The 17,822-nt window shown below is 35.9% G+C and overlaps 3 protein-coding genes across 3 annotated transcripts; 1 reads left to right on the top strand and 2 right to left on the bottom strand.

Annotated features, from left to right (window-relative positions):
- The first annotated feature begins 714 nt into the window (after nucleotides 1-714).
- On the top strand, nucleotides 715-4,383 carry LOC108220272 (lipid phosphate phosphatase delta). The gene is made up of 8 exons (XM_017393999.2): nucleotides 715-1,062; nucleotides 1,207-1,302; nucleotides 1,391-1,465; nucleotides 1,563-1,693; nucleotides 2,117-2,220; nucleotides 2,307-2,435; nucleotides 3,462-3,577; nucleotides 3,815-4,383. Exons 1-8 carry the CDS (start codon nucleotides 898-900, stop codon nucleotides 4,223-4,225), a joined length of 1,227 nt encoding a protein of 408 aa, XP_017249488.1. The 5' UTR covers nucleotides 715-897; the 3' UTR covers nucleotides 4,226-4,383.
- A 571-nt stretch (nucleotides 4,384-4,954) lies between these two features.
- LOC108221011 (fatty acyl-CoA reductase 2, chloroplastic) lies at nucleotides 4,955-8,197 on the bottom strand. Its single transcript, XM_017394913.2, has 9 exons — nucleotides 7,589-8,197; nucleotides 7,210-7,313; nucleotides 6,935-7,134; nucleotides 6,741-6,841; nucleotides 6,323-6,536; nucleotides 6,067-6,228; nucleotides 5,883-5,964; nucleotides 5,397-5,794; nucleotides 4,955-5,259 (listed from the first exon to the last, which is right to left on the bottom strand). Exons 1-9 carry the CDS (start codon nucleotides 7,977-7,979, stop codon nucleotides 5,094-5,096), a joined length of 1,818 nt encoding a protein of 605 aa, XP_017250402.1. The 5' UTR covers nucleotides 7,980-8,197; the 3' UTR covers nucleotides 4,955-5,093.
- A 5,068-nt stretch (nucleotides 8,198-13,265) lies between these two features.
- LOC108220636 (histone-lysine N-methyltransferase ATXR4) lies at nucleotides 13,266-17,628 on the bottom strand. The gene is made up of 7 exons (XM_017394448.2): nucleotides 17,211-17,628; nucleotides 15,944-15,999; nucleotides 15,507-15,633; nucleotides 14,862-14,931; nucleotides 14,583-14,762; nucleotides 14,225-14,296; nucleotides 13,266-13,737 (listed from the first exon to the last, which is right to left on the bottom strand). The coding sequence occupies exons 1-7, from the start codon at nucleotides 17,568-17,570 to the stop codon at nucleotides 13,619-13,621; spliced, it is 984 nt and encodes a 327-aa protein (XP_017249937.1). The 5' UTR covers nucleotides 17,571-17,628; the 3' UTR covers nucleotides 13,266-13,618.
- Between the last annotated feature and the right edge of the window lie 194 nt (nucleotides 17,629-17,822).

Genomic DNA, 17,822 nt, shown 5'->3' on the forward strand with positions numbered 1-17,822 from the left:
GAAATGAGTTGAACAAGATTCTCAAATAAAAAAGAATGGTCGTTGATTAGAGTTTTGAGGTCGGTAGTGGTAGTGGTGGGTATTATTAAAATGTTACATAAAAAATTATAAATATAAATATTTATGATTATATGATAAATTTATTAATTTATTTTTGAAATAATACAAATTTGGAGGGTGTTGGCACTTATTGTCACATGTATGAAGGGCCTCAAATATCACTGTTGGACAAGATCGTCAATTATCACTCTACAATGCAAAACGCTAGGTCTGACATTTATTCATTTTTAACGCTATACGATCTAGACTTTTGAAATTCTAAACGCTATTCATGTAGTGTTATACTCTTAAAATGCAACATTGTCTTATGTAGAGTTTTTCGGACCAAAACGTAAAACAATCTAACGTTTTTGTTCAAATATCGAACGACTAGATTATCCCAAGTTATGATATTTGTAATATTTTTTTAATTCTATTATTTTTATCATTATTTATGTATATCGTGATATTTTGGGCCTTTTCTCCGTTTTGAACCGTGACTGGCTCCACAAAAAAGGACGGATTACAAATTGCTTGAAGAATTTGGTATATTTGAGCAGCATCAACAGGGCCGACCTGTTTCCAAATCCATTACCAGCCTAGTGGAAAACATGTAGACGCTATTGAAAAATCCACTTGGAGGCATAAATAAACAAACATTAATGAACCAAAAACAACACAACCTCAGAAACAAGAGAACAAGAGACAGGGGGGCCTAACATTATTCATATTTCATCCCTCCTGTCTTGATTTCTCCGTTATAAACATGATGATGATAGATACCCAATTCCCCTTGTTTAATTAATTGGGTCTTGTCTAAACTAAAATAACAAGCCCAAGAAGAAGAAGAAACAAGCAATGGAGAGCATTTTAGCAGGATGGCAGGTGACAATTTTGTGTGGAATTGCTTGTTGGATATATGCTTCTTCTTTTCTTCATCTTACGCAAAAGCTTCGATCTTTAACACAACCTTGGGTTTTAGCCCGTGTACGCTCTGATATCCCCATCATTCTTGCCATTCAGGTGATTAAACTAGTCTTTTCTTGATGGGCATTTTTATAATTTCAGATATGTATGTTTGTGTGTGTGTGTGTATTTGTTGTGCTTTGTGGTTTTTGCTTGTGTTTCATTGTTGATTTTAGCTTGTTTTGCTGGTTGGATCTGCAGAGGTACCAAAATGGAGCTCTGGATGCTTTTTTCTCTGCCTTGTCTTGTTTTGTTTCTGTGCCTTTCTACACTGCTTTTCTTCCCTTACTCTTCTGGGTAATGCTACTTTTTTTTACCATTTTTTATGGGTTTTGCTGTTGATTTATCTGCATTTGGGGTTTGATTTTGTGGTTTTATGTTGTAGAGTGGACATGGCAAATTGGCTAGACAGATGACACTTCTGATGGCTTTTTGTGATTACATGGGAAATTGTGTGAAGGTAATGTAAAGTATACTCTTTTTCATCATTCATGACTCCTGAGTCATACCTAGTCAGCATGATGTTGATTTTTGTTACTATCTTTCATGTTTCATAGGATTTAGTGTCAGCTCCTAGGCCAGAATCTCCTCCTGTCAGAAGAGTAACGGCCACTGAAGATGAGAAGGAAAATGCATTAGAATATGGATTGCCTTCATCGCACACTCTTAACACAGTCTGCTTATCAGGGTATATTGCTGTTTTCTTCTTCATTTGCATTTTTGCTTCACAATTTTGGTAGCTTTGTTAGAAATTCATCCAGTATTCTTAATAAATATCAAGAAGTTTTTCATTATAGCTTTTATTTTCATGTCTTTGGATGATGTGTTACAGGACAAAAAAGTAATAACTTGTTTACCCGGATATCTTAGCTCAGATTGTCAAATATATATGAAATAGTCAAGGAGTTCTGTTTGATTCAGATTTTAGAGTGTAAAAGTCAAAAAGAACGGGCTGTAAAAGTTTATACATGTCAGTTTGTATATTGTTTTATATATTCTATTTTAATCTCATGTTCTAAACTATAGCACCAGATGATTTTAAGAACATGGCTATCTTTTTGTACTGAATCGTTGATATACCTTCTGAATCTCTTACATCTGGGGCATTCAGGTATCTATTGCATTATGTTTTATCATACATTCAGTGTAAAGATGCTTCCATCCAAATTGCTGGTTTTGCAATTGTTTTCTTGCTTGTTGGCCTCATTGGCTGTGGTGAGTTTTTGTCCACCCCTTATAGTTTTTGGTCCCCTTCTTTAGTTTTCCCAGTTTTTCAAGTTAAAATTTAACTCTCTTCTCAGGAAGAATCTACCTGGGGATGCACAGCTTAATCGATGTTATAGGCGGTCTTGGTTTTGGATTGACAATACTCACATTTTGGCTTCTTGTTCATGAATACATTGATAGTTTTGTAGTTTCAGGACACAACGGTATGTGAACATTTAAATGATATATTAAATTGATTGTGTATGGAGTTTCTTGTATTAGCGGTTTAGTATAACGGCTTCTCAGTAATTGTCCTTTCGGTCACATAAATTTTGCACAGAATCTTCAATAATAGTTGAGCTGCTAAAATATCACAGAAAAAGTCAAGGATATTATTGCCAATGGAATATGTTGTTTACCTAGTTTGTGGTGCAGAGCAGGACACAGACAATACTATCTTGCATTTTAATTTCAAACCATAAATGCATGCAATATTTCATATCATTTTCATTGAGATGGTGGCTTAATTATGACCAACAATTATTGAGATGGTGGCTTAACTTTGACCAACAATCATTGAGATGGTGGCCTAAATGGGCAACAATGGTTCGACTACTAAGAGTAAAAATATGGAAATAGACAAATTAATGGGTCGATTCATGGCATGCTTGTAGAATTTGACATGGCAGTATGCTTTTGCAAACGCTTCTCTTGAAATTTCTTTTGCAATATGAGGGTATCTAACAAGGCTCGACCATATCTCAAATGCAAGTATATGTGTACAATGTCAACAGTAAAGATAATAGAGGCCTACTACGGTCCTGAACAATGTAAAAGATTGCTGTGGTAGTTACAGTAATGATGGTCTTTTGCCATTTACTTAAGATAAAATTCGATGTCTATGGGTCAGCCTCCCAAGTTTTATAACTGAAAGGAAAGGTGTGTCACCTGTTTGTCAATGGGTCAGTTCTGAGTTTTATAATCTCAAACAAAAAAGTGTGTTAGATTTTTCTTTATTCTATCTTTGTTGCATTGAATGAAAATGCAAAAATGATGGTATATATTTTTAATCCTTTGATGATTATACACAAGTGAACTAGAACTCCATTTTACAATAGTCAACTAATCGAAGTTTGAATTTTGGTGTGCTCTTTTGAATTTGTCTAATTTCGCTAGAAATAGATATCAGTTGTTTCTGTGATTCTGTTTGTTTCTATTGGTTCTTTACACTAATTTCTATTTCCTTGCAGTCACATCATTTTGGTCTGCACTTACTTTCTTGTTGCTCTTTGCGTATCCGAAACCTGAGAATCCAACCCCCAGTTTTGAGTATCATACAGCATTCAGTGGAGTGGCCTTGGGAATTGTAAGCGAAAAACTATATGGTCTTACCAAATTATATTTCATATAACTGTGTGCCTTTATATAGGAATGCCCTTGCTTTAATTTGTTGCGAGTGTCTTGCCTGTTTTAAGTGGTGTATGCAACTGTTTGAAGTAAATCAATGGGACAATTCTCAAGTATTTCTTTGTTAAAATGTATGCATTATGTCTGTATAAACAAGTCATAAAATTTTACAGAGCAAGTTTATCATGTTGGGCAGGTAGCTGGGGTCCAACAAACTTACCATCAGTTTCACCACGAAAGTGTTCCACGCATCTTTACCTCCCAGCTCTCAATACCTTTGTATGCGGGCAGAGTAGTTGTGGGTATCTCTACTATACTACTTGTCAAGTTCTGTAGCAAGACTATAGCAAAATGGACTCTTCCTATATCAGCAAATGCCTTGGGCATCCCAATTCGATCAACTAACTACATCCCAGCTCTAGTTTATTCACCAACAGGTAAAAAGCCTGCTGAAGCAAAACAGACAGGTTATCTTCAAAAGCTTTTATTTTTCGTCAATCAGGATTCATTTGATGTAGACACTGGTATTAGACTCGTTCAATATGCTGGCCTTGCCTGGTCTGTGGTAGATCTTGTTCCCTCCCTTTTCTCTCACCTAAGGTTGTAATAGTTTAGGTAGTTAACTAGTTTTCTACTATTTTGCTTGGTAGTTGGTATAATTATGTCAACTTTCGATTATTGTATTTGCTAGCAAACCTCTTTAGCTTGTATATAGTTTCGGTATTTCTTACACATAGATGAGAAAATGACAGTTTACGCTTCCTATTTTGGAAGACATTCTCGTAGATGTTTACAAGTAGAGTTTGGAATGTCTCTACCATTAACTTAGTTGACATCTTTGCTTGATGATATACTGTTTGTATCATTTGTGTAATAAGAAATCTTCTTTTCTAATTTGTCTCAGAGTATAAGATTATATGGCACACCATCTCTTGGAAAACAAAAAAGTTTTGAGCTTGTGAAATTTTCCATTAAATTAAAGAATTTTGATCAAAATTTTCAACTAAAATATTGATGAATCTGTACTTGGGATAATGTATATTGTTATTTGGTGTTTGACTAGACTTATAAGTAGCTTATAAGCTGAAATTACATGCATTTTTCAGTTTATAAGTCTGCTTAAATTATCTTCATGTTTGTAATCAAAAGCCTTAAAGATTGGTATGCCCGGTGCCCGGATGATAACGATGTACTAGTATAAGATATACAAAGCTAACAAGTGCTTTGCTGTATAAAATTTCAACTTGGGGAGCCAAATTACACTTTTTTTTCTTCATCCTAGAGGCATTAGATTTCTATATTTCCAGAATCAACATTTGAGCATAGGATAGTAACAAGAAAAGAAAAGAACACAAATTCATTAGAATTATTTTTTGGAATTAACATATTATCCCCTGTGCAAGAGATATGAGCTGAAGCCTAGGAGTTGTAGTAGAATGGCTTAATATATAGTTATCATGTATTCATGTATATGTTTAGCTGCACATCCCTCTTTCCTTCATTACATGCCTCCTCAGCCCTGGAATATGAACATTTGAGATATAATCTTTCCAGTCAATGCTTCCCACGTTAAACCCGAATATCTGTTTTTCTTCCTCGGACATGCATGCCATCAATCGCTCTGTGTTGCTGTTGTCGAACCTGTTGGTGAAGATATACACAGAATTAGATTATGGCACTTGGTAAATTTGAAGTTAATGCTAGTGAACTTGCTACCATATGAAAGTAAAGATTGAAGGGGATGAATTTTGATTGTTCTTGGAGCATGCTTATATTACCTTCCACCATAGAATGAGTATGGAGCATATATTTTTGCCAAGTACTTTGCCTGTTCAACTGACTTTCTGCAAATATTTTCAAGTTTCCGAGAATCTTTCTTATTAGGATTGGGCAAGTCTGTCAATCCAATTCTGTGGATCGTGTCCCTCCAGAGGTGAGAAGAGAAATCATCCATAGACTTGAAGAGTTTCATGGCTGGCACGTGGATCGGCCTCCCCTTGCTGTCAACACAGGGCAAGGAGTTGAAGTGTTGATACAACAACTCAGCCAAGTCCTGAAAGACTAATGGGTTTACAACAGATGAAGCTATCTGGTATATGTTGCTTTCTGATTTTGCCGCAGACCCGTGTTTCGCCATTGCTGCCAGGGTTGCATTCACAACCATGTCTGCTGGAACCTACAACTCACATTCTTTAAATTCTTCTAAAGCATCAAACAGGAAAATTTCCATCAAAGGGAAATACTGAAACAGATACGCTACTTACAACATCAAGTACTCCATTGGGGTCTACTAGAAATCCAGTGAGCTGCCCTTTCCCATAGTACAGAACAATTGGATCCATCATCCTGGGTGAAGAAGAAGAAAACAAAAGGAAGGGGCACATAGTTCACATTCAGATCTTGCTCAATAATTAAAGGACTGGTAATGAGTTCAGAAACTAAACACACCTATTTCCTTCCATCCAACCAGGAAATGGTTCTTTGTACGTACTTTCGATGACACTGGGTCGAATTATCACTACTGGTATATCTCCTCTCAGATTATCAATCAGCATTTCCCCCATAGCCTTGGTAAATACATAAGTGTCTTGCCACCCGTACTTTTTTGCTCTGGAAATCATATTCAGATATCGCGTGTTTGGTGATTAGTATGATGCAAATCAGTAATTCAACAAGAAACAAGTTTTTCTCCAGAAGCCATCACCTCTCTGATCCCAAAGCCTTCATGTTTTGAGCCAATGCATTGCCTTCTAAACCTTGTTTGGGGTCCAGGACGAACTCTAATTCATCTCGGACATTCAGTTTTGGAAGATTAGAGGTTCCTGGTTTTCCAAATGTGTGACTTTCTCTGGCTATGCTATCGCCAACACAGAATGGTTTTTCCATGACTCTTCCTTGTCTCTGTCCATTAACATAAGCTGCATGAAACATATTCAGACTATCTACATTGTAAGTAACTCTCACTTGTAGATGAAAAATAATACCGTGCTGTTGTTATATAGTCAGCATGTTGATTACTCTCAAATGCAATTTATGGTCTTGTCTCGTGCAAATACGGTTACAAGTTCTTATCTAATGATACAAAAAATGGAGAAAGAAAACAATCATATTTACTTTTTTACCTGTGGAGATTTGCAAGAAGAGTTTGAGCTTCGTGCATTTTTTTGCCAGAGTCATAACACGACTAGGTCCACCGGTGTTTATGTCAAGAGAAACGTCGTATCTGCAATTTCATCACAACACTGTGGTTTATGTACATATAGAGAGTTTGCTATATCATGCTTTAGGTGTACAAGATAGATGATATATTAATAACCTCTCATCGAAAGTGGTATTAGCTGCAGAGTTCACGATTATGTCAACGTCATGCATAATTGCAGTTGCCATATCATCATCTAAACCTAGATTAGATTCACAAACATTCCCAACAACAGGAACAAGCTTGCTCAACATGAAAGCTTGATAGGATTTTCCATGTTTTTGTTTGAGACACTTAAACAGCTCGGTGTTAATAATCTGCAATGCAAGTAGAGTTAGAAGTTACAGCTGCACTTGAAAAAAAGGAAATTGCTCCATTTAATACGGGCTTACTTCATTTTTCATTCTTTCATTTGCAGCTTCTTTATTCTTTGCCTTGATCAAGAGATAAATTTTACCAACATCAGGAACAGTGCGCAGTATCTTCTCTATAAGAACTGCAAATTAGTAACCAGATACAAATAGAGAAATAAATATGAGGTTCTGGAAAAGAAAAGGCTATAAATGATAATGATCCTATAGTTAACTTCTGATTTAGAAATTTTCATTGATAAAAACACTGTGTGTCTGTGAGATAGAGAGAGGGAGAAAGGGAGAGAATAAGTTGTGTGTGTGTGTGTGTGTGAGAGAGAGAGAGAGAGGGGGGGGGGGGGGGGGGGGGGGGGGGGGGAGGGAGAGGGAGCAAGTCTACTGTTACTAGTGGAGAAGGCACCTTTTGCCAAGAATCCAGTTGCACCGGTTATGAGAAGCCCTTTTCCTTGAAGAAACTTAACAATCCCAATACCCTTCTCATGCACATCTATAAGGGTTCCATTATAAGGCACCAAATCCTTTGCGACAATCTCAGCCTGGCCGTTCCTATTTGGATTCAAAACCAAGCTCCCTGCTGCATCCAAGAGAGCGGAGCCATTATCCGGGCTTATGACAGTGGACCTATCTGTCAAAACAGATGAAACCTTACTCGTCTTTACAACATTTTTTCCACTTTGACAATATATCATGCCATTCCTCTTTGCCAAAAGGCACCGGCTTTGCATTTGAGACAATCTTGTAGATGCTTTTGGTGCAACCGGGATGGAAGATAGCGATAAAGATTCCATCATTCAAAGAGAGGTAGGCAAATTAGAAGAGAACTAGAGACAAACTAAACCTTTACAGGTGCGATTATGGTGGGTTAAAGGTTGGAAGGTGGTAAGTCTAGCTAATCACCTCCTAATCACAAAATAAAAAATACAAAAACATAATGAAAACAAGTAAACAAACAAGAATCTACAAGCTTTTTGCCCCCTTATTTTTGTACTTTAAACAAAGAAGTTGGGATGAGAAGAGAAAGATGGGTTGGTCTGAGGTTTTATGGGAGGGAGATGAGAGTTAGGTAACAAAAGGCTCTCTTTTTGCCATCCTTCTCAAACTTCTCATCAATGGCTAAGATGGCGGGAACTCTATTTATTCTCGTACTTGATCAATTAAGAAGCTGTATAAAAAATTAAGCAAAAGAAAGGGTGTGAGAATTGAGTAGGTGATGTAAGTAGGCAAGACTATGGGGCTGTTTGGCAGACTGAAGCATAAGTCGCTTCTAGCTTCTGCTTCTATTGACCCGTTTGTGTAAATAAATAGAAGTACTTTCAAGAAGCTGAGAATGCTAACTTCTCTCTCAGAGCTTCTACTTCTTTTCCAAACACTTTATTAACTTATTTACTTCCCACTTCCACTTCTGCTCCACTTCTTTAGTTTAAGTAAGAAGTCACTTCTTTTAACCTAACCCAAACGGCCCTTGTATATATTCTGTTATGTTTCTATTGCCTTTCAAAATGACAAAATGAAGGTGTTTGTTTGGCCTTTTTCTACAAAATTAAAGACTTAATTGAGAATTTCTTTTGACATTTATATACTATTAAGTATTTAAGAACCGTTTAACATTTCTTATTCGTAGAAATAAGTACTCCCTCCGTCTCTTTTTAGTTGTTACATTTCTCTTTTTGTTGGTCACATTTCCCATATACATAATGGTGCCATCCGGGTGAACTTAAAATAAGTGCTTCTTGCTTAAAATAAAAAAAGTGAAGTAGAATTTAGAAGTTAGTTAAGACTTATAAGTAATTAAACAAAAATTAGGAATCCTAACTTTTTATAAGTGCTTCTTGACATTTTACGCAAACAATACAATGCTTCTAATTCAAAACTTGAGAAGCGGGGCTTAAACGCCACATCCAAGCACCCACAATGTCTCTAGATTTCAAGACAAACACTATAAGCTACCAATTCATAGTCATGTGTTGGATCTCTTTGCTCGTGGGTCTTCAATTATCGAAAAGTGTACGCAATCACCTTATTGTATTTCATCAGTACATATTCTAATCTCTTACTCCCTCCGTCCCCCTGAGTTATATACATTGGGGGACGGGGACGGGGACGCGGCACGGACTTTAATCCTTTTGTAAAATATAGTTCTATAACTTATTTTTAAGATTTTTCTTTTCTGAATAAAAGTTTGAATGTTATATTTTTATTCAGAAAAAGAAAAATTTTAAAAAAAAATTATGGAACTATATTTTATAAGAGAATTGAAGTGCGTGCGAGCAGTGAAAAGGAAATGTATAGAATTAAATGAGACAGAGGGAGTACAGAGACACATTACAAAATTACCATGATCGTCTCGTAATACCAATATAGACACAATTATTAACCTCTGCTTTAGTTCTTGAGAACTTGTTTCACACTTTTCCTTCCATTTAAATTTCTCATTTTTCTTGCTGAGTTTAGTCAATGGTGTAGCTAATTTAGCAAAACCGTTAACGAATCTGTGATAATAACTTGTTAACCCCCAAAAACTTGTGGTGGAGTCTTGGATCTTTCTCAATTAATTCCAGCTTCAATCTTGGTCGAATCCACCTTGATTCAAAAATTGAACTTCTCTTAACTAAAATTCACACTCCGAAAATTTAGAATGTAACTTCTCTTTGTACAATATTTTTAATGTAGCTCTTAAATGTTCAGCATGATCACCCTCAGATTTAAAACAAATCAGAATATGGTCATTGAACCCTATCATAAATTTATCCAGGTACTTCTTAAAAAATTTATATTTTAGATCCACAAAAGCTGCTGGTGCGTTAGTTAATCCAAACACTATCATTAGAAATTCATAATGCCCGTGCTTGGTTTTGAATGCGGTTTTTGACATATCCTCGGGCTTGATCTTCAATTTATGGTAAATGGGACTGTTGATGGAGGAATTTGGTAATCAACAAAGATGAGGTTCATGGCCGGAATCAAGATCTGTGACGGTGGTTTTTGTCGCCGAAGTGTGGTGGTTGTGTGTTTTAGGGGGTGGCTGAGATTAGGGTTTTGAGTTGGTCTCACGTGCTCTCAACTCATGATCCCCTAATGTGCCTACGTACCCCTATATTTATAGAGGATCAAGCCATACGTAGTTCTATTGAACCAAGACTCCTAGTTTGATCAAGACTAGGCCTCTTGGGGATAAGACCAACTTTAGGCCGGTGACTTATCACTTAGAGTTCTACTCCAGTTAGAATTAAGCCTTGAGACAACTACCTTAGACTCCTAGTCCAAGTACATCACGGATACGGCATCATCTCCACTACGAGAGATGACACTAACCGCTACTTTTCGTAGCATGGAGGAGACATCGGATAGAGCCGTGACCACTTCCTTGAGGTGTAGGGACGCGTCCTTACCCCCTAGCGAAGGTTCTCACTAAGAGGTAAGACTATTGAGGAGCCAAATTACACGATCGTCTCAGTCCCCCAATGAGGGCTAACTCACCAGAATACAGGACCCAGACATATGATCGGCCTTCATGTCACCCCTGAGGGCCTTCTACAACCATGATCACCCCAAGCCCCCGCACGAGGACAACCCGGCAGATAGCAGGATTGGGGATTATAGATCACGTCCGGTCATAACCCGGGAACTACCAGATGAGCCTGATAACTTCCAGATGAGCCTGGCACTAGTCTTCATATCCCTCGGAAGGGTAGGTCTTCGTATCCCTCGGAAGGGTCGTCATCGAGACTCACTCATCCTCACACATAATGAATTTACCTGTGGGCGCGACCCCGGAGGGCGCGCCCTTCGTCTTCGCTATCTTGTCTCCTTAGCTCTTACCAGTAATAGAGGTCAGACCTCTTTTTCGAACCGAGGCCGCGCCTTCCGGGTTGCCCCGAGAAGCCTGTACCACAACTCTGTAGCCAATTTCGGCTATAACAGGGACGTATATAAATTTTTAGAAAATAGGTTGCACCTTTCAATAAGATCAGTTCATGATATCAACAACTTACGATTCAAAATGGAAGGACCTAACATCCAATAGCTAACAAATCAACATAAGGATTAGAACAGAACGAAAGAATGAAAGATTGAAAGATGATTTTAACTTGCATATCTAAAAAAGACAATGCATATGTGTTGCCTGCAGTGGCGGAACCAGAGGGGGGCTAGGGGATGCTAGAGCCCCCCCTAACCTCGAAAAAACAGTGTTAATTTTTTTCTCAGCCCCCGCTGAATTATTCATGTCAATATAATTTAGGGCACTTAGATCAAGTTCAAGAGATGTCTTATAACACGTCCTAAGTCAAAATTTGGGATATTTGATGAAAAATGTTGATCCAACAATATCCTAGTGATGCCTTCTATCACTAGAACAACCTCTTGAAACCTTATTTATAAAGCATATCTCTTCTTGTTATATCCTATATATTATTATAATAGTTATACATACTCTCTTTCTCTCTCTGCTTTGAACTTGCTCTTAGTCTAAAGAGAGTCTGATTAACAAATACATTCAAACAGGTACACTCATAAGTCATACGCACACACTCTCATCATGAACTTGGTCTTACTTCACCGTTGAGAAACAACACTACTCTAACTCAGCTTCTCACTGCGATAAATTCATTCCGCCGTGAACCAGCGACAATATGCTCAAATGCGCTCTCCTTTCTGGCGGCCATGTCACTTAAAATTGGTTGTTTACGATTTTTCGGAGGTCTACAATGGCATAAAAAAGTCGATGTACTATGAGTCAAATTTTTTTTTCGACGCCGCTTCTTATTGCTGTATTTATGTTAATGCACTCGGACAACGTTCTCTTTTAGGCCTTTTAACCAATAAATACATGCAACCTAGAGAGATGGTCGTATCTCTTTAATGAATGTGGTATCAATGTTCGATTCAAATTTCAATCGGTCCCTCACAATCTCACTTGCTTCCAAATTTGAGCCCCCCTAAATATTATTCCTGGTTCCGCCACTGGTTGCCTGTGCTGTAATATAATATGAATTAGTAGTACTTTGGGTATTTTAAAAAAAGCTCCGCTTAATATTATGACAGTCTCAGTTATCGAGTTTTTTAATTAGATTTATCAATCTCATAATCTATATTACAGATATTACATTTAATTATGGTCGTTATCAGGAATCCAAACTAATCGGTTGACCTACCGATTCATGATTTATTAGGGATTTTTTTTTTATAAATTAGAAATTTTTAGTCAAATCTCAGTATAATCGATAAATCGGTAAAATATATTCTAAGGATTACTTAGGAATTTTAAATAAATCCAGAATTTACTAAATAAAACAATTATATATATATAATCATAACTAATATAGAAAGTATTACACAAAAATATAAAAATAACTTTTGAAAGTCAGTCAAAAATAAAATTTTGGCTAAGAAAAGTCTAAAAGGTGGACGGGGTAGTAATTTGTTAAATTTATATCCAGTTTGGTTACCTCATCATAAAACATAAGCTTTAGATCAATAACGTCGATCACTCAAAAGCATGCCGAAGAAATGGACTACGAAAATTCTTCCAATTCTAGAACCTGAAACTGAAAATATTTGCTGTCACAGAAACTATGGTTACTATTGGTGAACTCTTGTTTTTATTCATTGTCAATCGGAATGAAAAATTTCATTGGAAAAGAAAGAGACCGCCAACCTTCTACACAACAACAAAATACATGCCCATTACACTAATAGATACTGGAACCTAAAAGAGCAAAATCTGTTACTGGTAGCAACGTGTATAGCATTCTTAGTGCAATGTTTCCTCGAATTTCCAAGTACTGATTTTGAGTTCAACTGCCAACCTTTAGATACCAGGCTTTTTTTTTTTTTTTTGGGGGGGGGGGGGGGGGGCACTGTCAAAACAAATGCGACTGAATCTTTGGATCGGATCATGGTCTCTCCATTGTGAAGCCTTTGTGGGCCATTTTAAAGAATCATTCTTCAGCTTAGAGCAAGTCCAATGATGATGTTAAAATAGATGTAGCTATTTTTATAATTTGAAACCAAAAAGTGATTTTTGATGCTAAAATAGAACTTATGATCCAATGGTAAATGTAAAATAGAACCAAACATATCCAAATAAAGCTATATTCTCATTACATGATCTTAAAGTACATAACTATATTTGTCATTATTACTTTATTAATGTATTTTGTCACTTGCATGCTTATGTGGCAATTATAGCACCATCTATACTTGATTCTATATTTAGAACCAAGTATAGCATTTTGCTATTTTACATTCAAGTTTAGCATCCCATTGGAGTTGAGTTTTGTGCTTGAGTGCTATATTATAGCAATAGCACCTACTTTAACACCTCCATTGGACTTGCTCTTAAAGATGGTAAAGGAAAGAATACAACCCTTCGGTCAACCACGATCATCACTCTTTTTAAGCAAATCTAAATCAACAAAACAAGCATTCCTCAATCGTAGGATAGACAGCGAAGACAGTGGCACTGAAAACCAAACCCTTCGGACAGGAGAGTTTGCCGGGCTTTATAATTCATGCTAGCATCAATATAACATATGCGTAGTTCTTCTCCTGCAAAGCAACAAAGCAAAAAGAAGACATAATGAGCCCTACAAGTGATGATCAATAATTTTTTTAATAAAACTATAATAATTTATTGATAACGCAAAGTATGCCCAATACATACTGAACTTTGTGTCAACACAATTCGCACATCTGATAATAAAAACTATTCATTACTAATCACTAATCTTTTTTCTTATACAGAACAACGTTTTACTATCTATATATAATATCTTCCAAAATCAAGCACTCCTAAACTTATAGACTAGGAGAGGTCGCCCCCTGCCCATATTCAGGGACGGGTCTCTTTGATGTATGTATTTCATTCACTTGTCAAGTTTGGCAGTTCAGATTATGGTACATTTAAATCTACATCAATATCCCTCTCTCCCCTCTTTACATGGTAATTTGTGAATGAAAACAAGACTAGTCAATATGCAGTCAGATGATCAAGTTACAATGTTAGAGGGAAACGAAAAAGGATAGTAGAGTTCACCTTCTTCAATGTCACGAAGAGCCTTCACTCTTGCATTTACATTTTCAATCCATAAAATGTGTACATTAGGATCTATAAGCACAAAAATAAAACTTAAAGTTAGCAAGTTAACATTGATTGATAATCATTGCATATTTTATGTCTACTCCAATGCGCTATCAAATGAGTGTTATGTAAGAAACAGAAGATTAGAATATATCATATATGAAAAGGAACAACATATGAATACAGAGTGTTCGGCATGAACAGTGATATTTTCTTATTATTATGATTTGATCCACGGATGAGAACATGATAAACATTGTAAAAAATTTATCACTTTTGAGAAGAATACTCTACTAAAATAGAGGATTCTCACCACAATCATGATTATAAAAGGATGGAAGCATATAGATGGCACTGCCAACAGCAGCTTCGGCATTTACTGATGATGATGCTGACAGTAAAAGATCTTCATATGATCCACCAACCAATTCAATGCGGAATGCATTAATACGTATCCGTGCCAGAACACCAATGTACCATTGCTTGGTTAAGACTAGAAAAGTAAAATAATAGATCCATTACACTCCCTTTGAGAGTAAGGCATCAGTCACAATGAAAATTATATATACATATATCAAGCTTAAAGAGTTACAAGCCATCTTTTCGCCTGTCAAATCTGCATCTAAGAGAGCACATCTTAGCAAGCCGAATTCCTCTTCCATCTGAAAATATCATGATGCATGGCATGAAGATTGAAAATAAAAGGAATACAACAGTGTTCTGAAACCTTAGAAACATGCCATATTTAAAAATAGATAGAATACAATATCAATGTCACAAGTAAAGGACCTATAAGTAGGTCTAAGAGCTGATAAATTAATTAACTTATTACGGATTAGATAAGACTAAAAGACTGCATGCCCTGTTGAGATTTAATTCTAGCTTGTATATCCAGTACCTGGAATGCAATAATGTCGGTATTTAATTTTAAAATTGATTTTCAGTTATTGAAAAAGGGCTGCTAGAAATCTGTAATCTTCATTATCGATTCAGTAATCCCATCCCATAATATCAGTGATCTGGTTCATATCCAGTTAACTTTGATCAATAAAAACACGTTCTCTCCATAATATACCGCATGCTAAAGAAATTTAATATTAAAAAAAAAATCTACCAAATTTTAACATTTTTAATATTACCAAGTAATTCCATCCAATTTAACAACTTGATAATATTTGTTTTCATGACCCGCCTTAAAATTGTGAAAGCAACAATAGTGAGGGTGCAAGATGAGTACCAGAGCAATCATTTGAGGAGACAGAATGGCAGGTTGAAGTATATCCAAACTATTTGACGATGCAACTCCTGATAAAACCATGCAAGCCAACCGTCTTACGAGCAGAGGATATTTTAAGCCGCGAGTTCTTCAAATATTGTATAAAAATTTAGCTGATGAAATATTTAGTATACTGAATATAATGTGCAAATTAGGGGTAAATTGACTTCTAAAGCTTATGAAGAAGCAAAAACCATACCATCCCAGGTATCTATACTAGTCAAGTCATCAAAACAGAAAATATGTTTTACGCAAATTTTGAATAATGACGCAAAACGTGTATCATATTATACTGCATTATTATTCTGTATGAAGTTGAGAAAACTTAAGGGCGGATTCTATATAAAGGCAGTAAGAAAATTGCTATGATACGAAAAAGTGTGACAGACATCTCGTACCGACAATGAGTATCGAATGCTGACCAATCTGCTTGGTTTTCTACTTCACAGAAACCCTGATATATGCAACAAAGATTAGTGAATCTCCCAACAATTTCAGGGTCTATATTCAATGTCGAAATTTCAAAGTAGTAGACTGAACCATCCAACAAAGGAGAAAACGATGACTGGAAGGTGCATTTCTGTATAATTTTTACAGATTTTATCTGAAGATCATATCATTAATGTATACTTGTTTAAAATGTGACAATAAACATACCAACACCTATTGGCAAACCAGCTTATAAGTTCAAACCAATTCCTAGGTTCAAATTAGTTAAATTAGTTTTATAACCTATAACTGACTTGCAGTATCAAGTCGTTCTCAAAAAAATTCAATATGCCAATAATGTTTTCGAATGGGTTGATTATCAAACTAGTTACTAAAGTCACTCAATAGTATCAAGTTGGTCACTGATCTCTACGAGGTCTTACTCGACTTACTAGACTGAATTAATGACATCATTACGATCAATAGTGCTAAATACAGAAACCGTAACAGTGATGACATGGTGCTAAGGCATGACATGTACGTACAGTCAGATATTGGATAAATATATACATAAAATAAGAAGAATTTTGTCAATACATACAGCAAAATCCAAGGTTTTTTGTCGTTCTATCTGCTGAGAAAAGTCCAGAGGCAGAGTTGTGCAATTCGAAAAGAGATTCAAGGGAAAAATCCCTAAATGAAAGAGCATGTATATATGCACAAACCTATGCAAAAGTTATGTATGTTGATTGTAAAAGAGATGTTACTAGCCACCTAAAACCTTACTTGCCAACTAATCACAGTCATGTCATGTGTCCGACGAATTTTGTCAAATATTTGAATGAATTTAATAACAATGACCAAAATAATATCACTAATTCATAGTGAGTTGAGTGAGACCTAGTGGAGATCAGTTACCAACTTGATATTATTGAGTGACTTGTTTGAAAATCAATTCTTTTTCGAACTAACTATAAATATTTAGTATTTTTAATGTGGTTCCCTTATTTTTAAAAAAATGTGAGTTATGCGTATGAATTTAGCTACCTGAACAGAGAGCAATTTACTTTTACCTACAAATTCGAAACTAACTCATACAGCAAATAACTCCATTCGAAGTTTGAGCCAAATAGACCCTAACATGCAAAATACACAATTCACTCTTATAAACCGCAATTCAAACACATGGTGTGCATATATCAAAAAAAAAAAAGGAATAAAGAAATTTCGACAAACCATAGCTTGTTTTCGACACGAATCACCGCAAAAATTGACACCAGAATTGTCCCCATTGGCCAGTTTCTTGAGGCAAAAGTAACAAACAGTGTGAAGTGAGCTGAAATAAGGATGACAAACGAATGGTTGGGCAGTGTGAATGAGTTCGCCGGATCCTATTTTGCGAGTTGCGAACACACCTCGGCCAGTTGACTCAGTAAGTAAGACTTGAATCGGTGGTGGAGTTGATTGACTCGGTTGCGACTCGGTAATGTCATTTGATGTAGTAGAATAAAAATGGTTGAATATATATGAATTTAGTAGGAGCTGTTTAAACGGAGAAGTCCAACGTTGTTTCCGACTCGCCAGTGTCAACAACATGTTCTGGGGTTTTTACCTTTCTGAGCATGAGTCAATCTAAACGGTACTCCTTCCTCTGTCCCCTTAATTATATACTCCCTCCGTTTTAAATTTTTTTGACTTTTTTACATGTATTTTTAAGTGTTTTTTATCGCATGCTTAAAATTATTATTTTTGATTTTTTTAATAATAATATCAATTATATATTTTTATTCAAAACAGAGGGAGTACTCCTTCACCTTCATTGTTTGCACATAAATATTCGTATGAATT

Source organism: Daucus carota, chromosome 5 (assembly GCF_001625215.2).
Source record: "Daucus carota subsp. sativus chromosome 5, DH1 v3.0, whole genome shotgun sequence".
Lineage (NCBI taxonomy): Eukaryota > Viridiplantae > Streptophyta > Magnoliopsida > Apiales > Apiaceae > Daucus > Daucus carota.

Coding starts and splice junctions, on each gene's coding strand:
- LOC108220272 (XM_017393999.2), top strand. CDS start 898: ATGGAGAGCATTTTAGCAGGATGGCAGGTGACAATTTTGTGTGGAATT. Junction 2,436..3,461: donor TGTAGTTTCAGGACACAACG/GTATGTGAACAT, acceptor ATTTCCTTGCAG/TCACATCATTTTGGTCTGCA. Junction 3,578..3,814: donor GTGGAGTGGCCTTGGGAATT/GTAAGCGAAAAA, acceptor CATGTTGGGCAG/GTAGCTGGGGTCCAACAAAC.
- LOC108221011 (XM_017394913.2), bottom strand. CDS start 7,979: ATGATGGAATCTTTATCGCTATCTTCCATCCCGGTTGCACCAAAAGCA. Junction 7,314..7,588: donor AACTGGATTCTTGGCAAAAG/GTGCCTTCTCCA, acceptor ACTAATTTGCAG/TTCTTATAGAGAAGATACTG. Junction 5,795..5,882: donor CCAATGGAGTACTTGATGTT/GTAAGTAGCGTA, acceptor TGTGAGTTGTAG/GTTCCAGCAGACATGGTTGT.
- LOC108220636 (XM_017394448.2), bottom strand. CDS start 17,570: ATGTTGTTGACACTGGCGAGTCGGAAACAACGTTGGACTTCTCCGTTT. Junction 15,634..15,943: donor GCATTCGATACTCATTGTCG/GTACGAGATGTC, acceptor CAATATTTGAAG/AACTCGCGGCTTAAAATATC. Junction 14,763..14,861: donor GACAGGCGAAAAGATGGCTT/GTAACTCTTTAA, acceptor TTACTTTTCTAG/TCTTAACCAAGCAATGGTAC.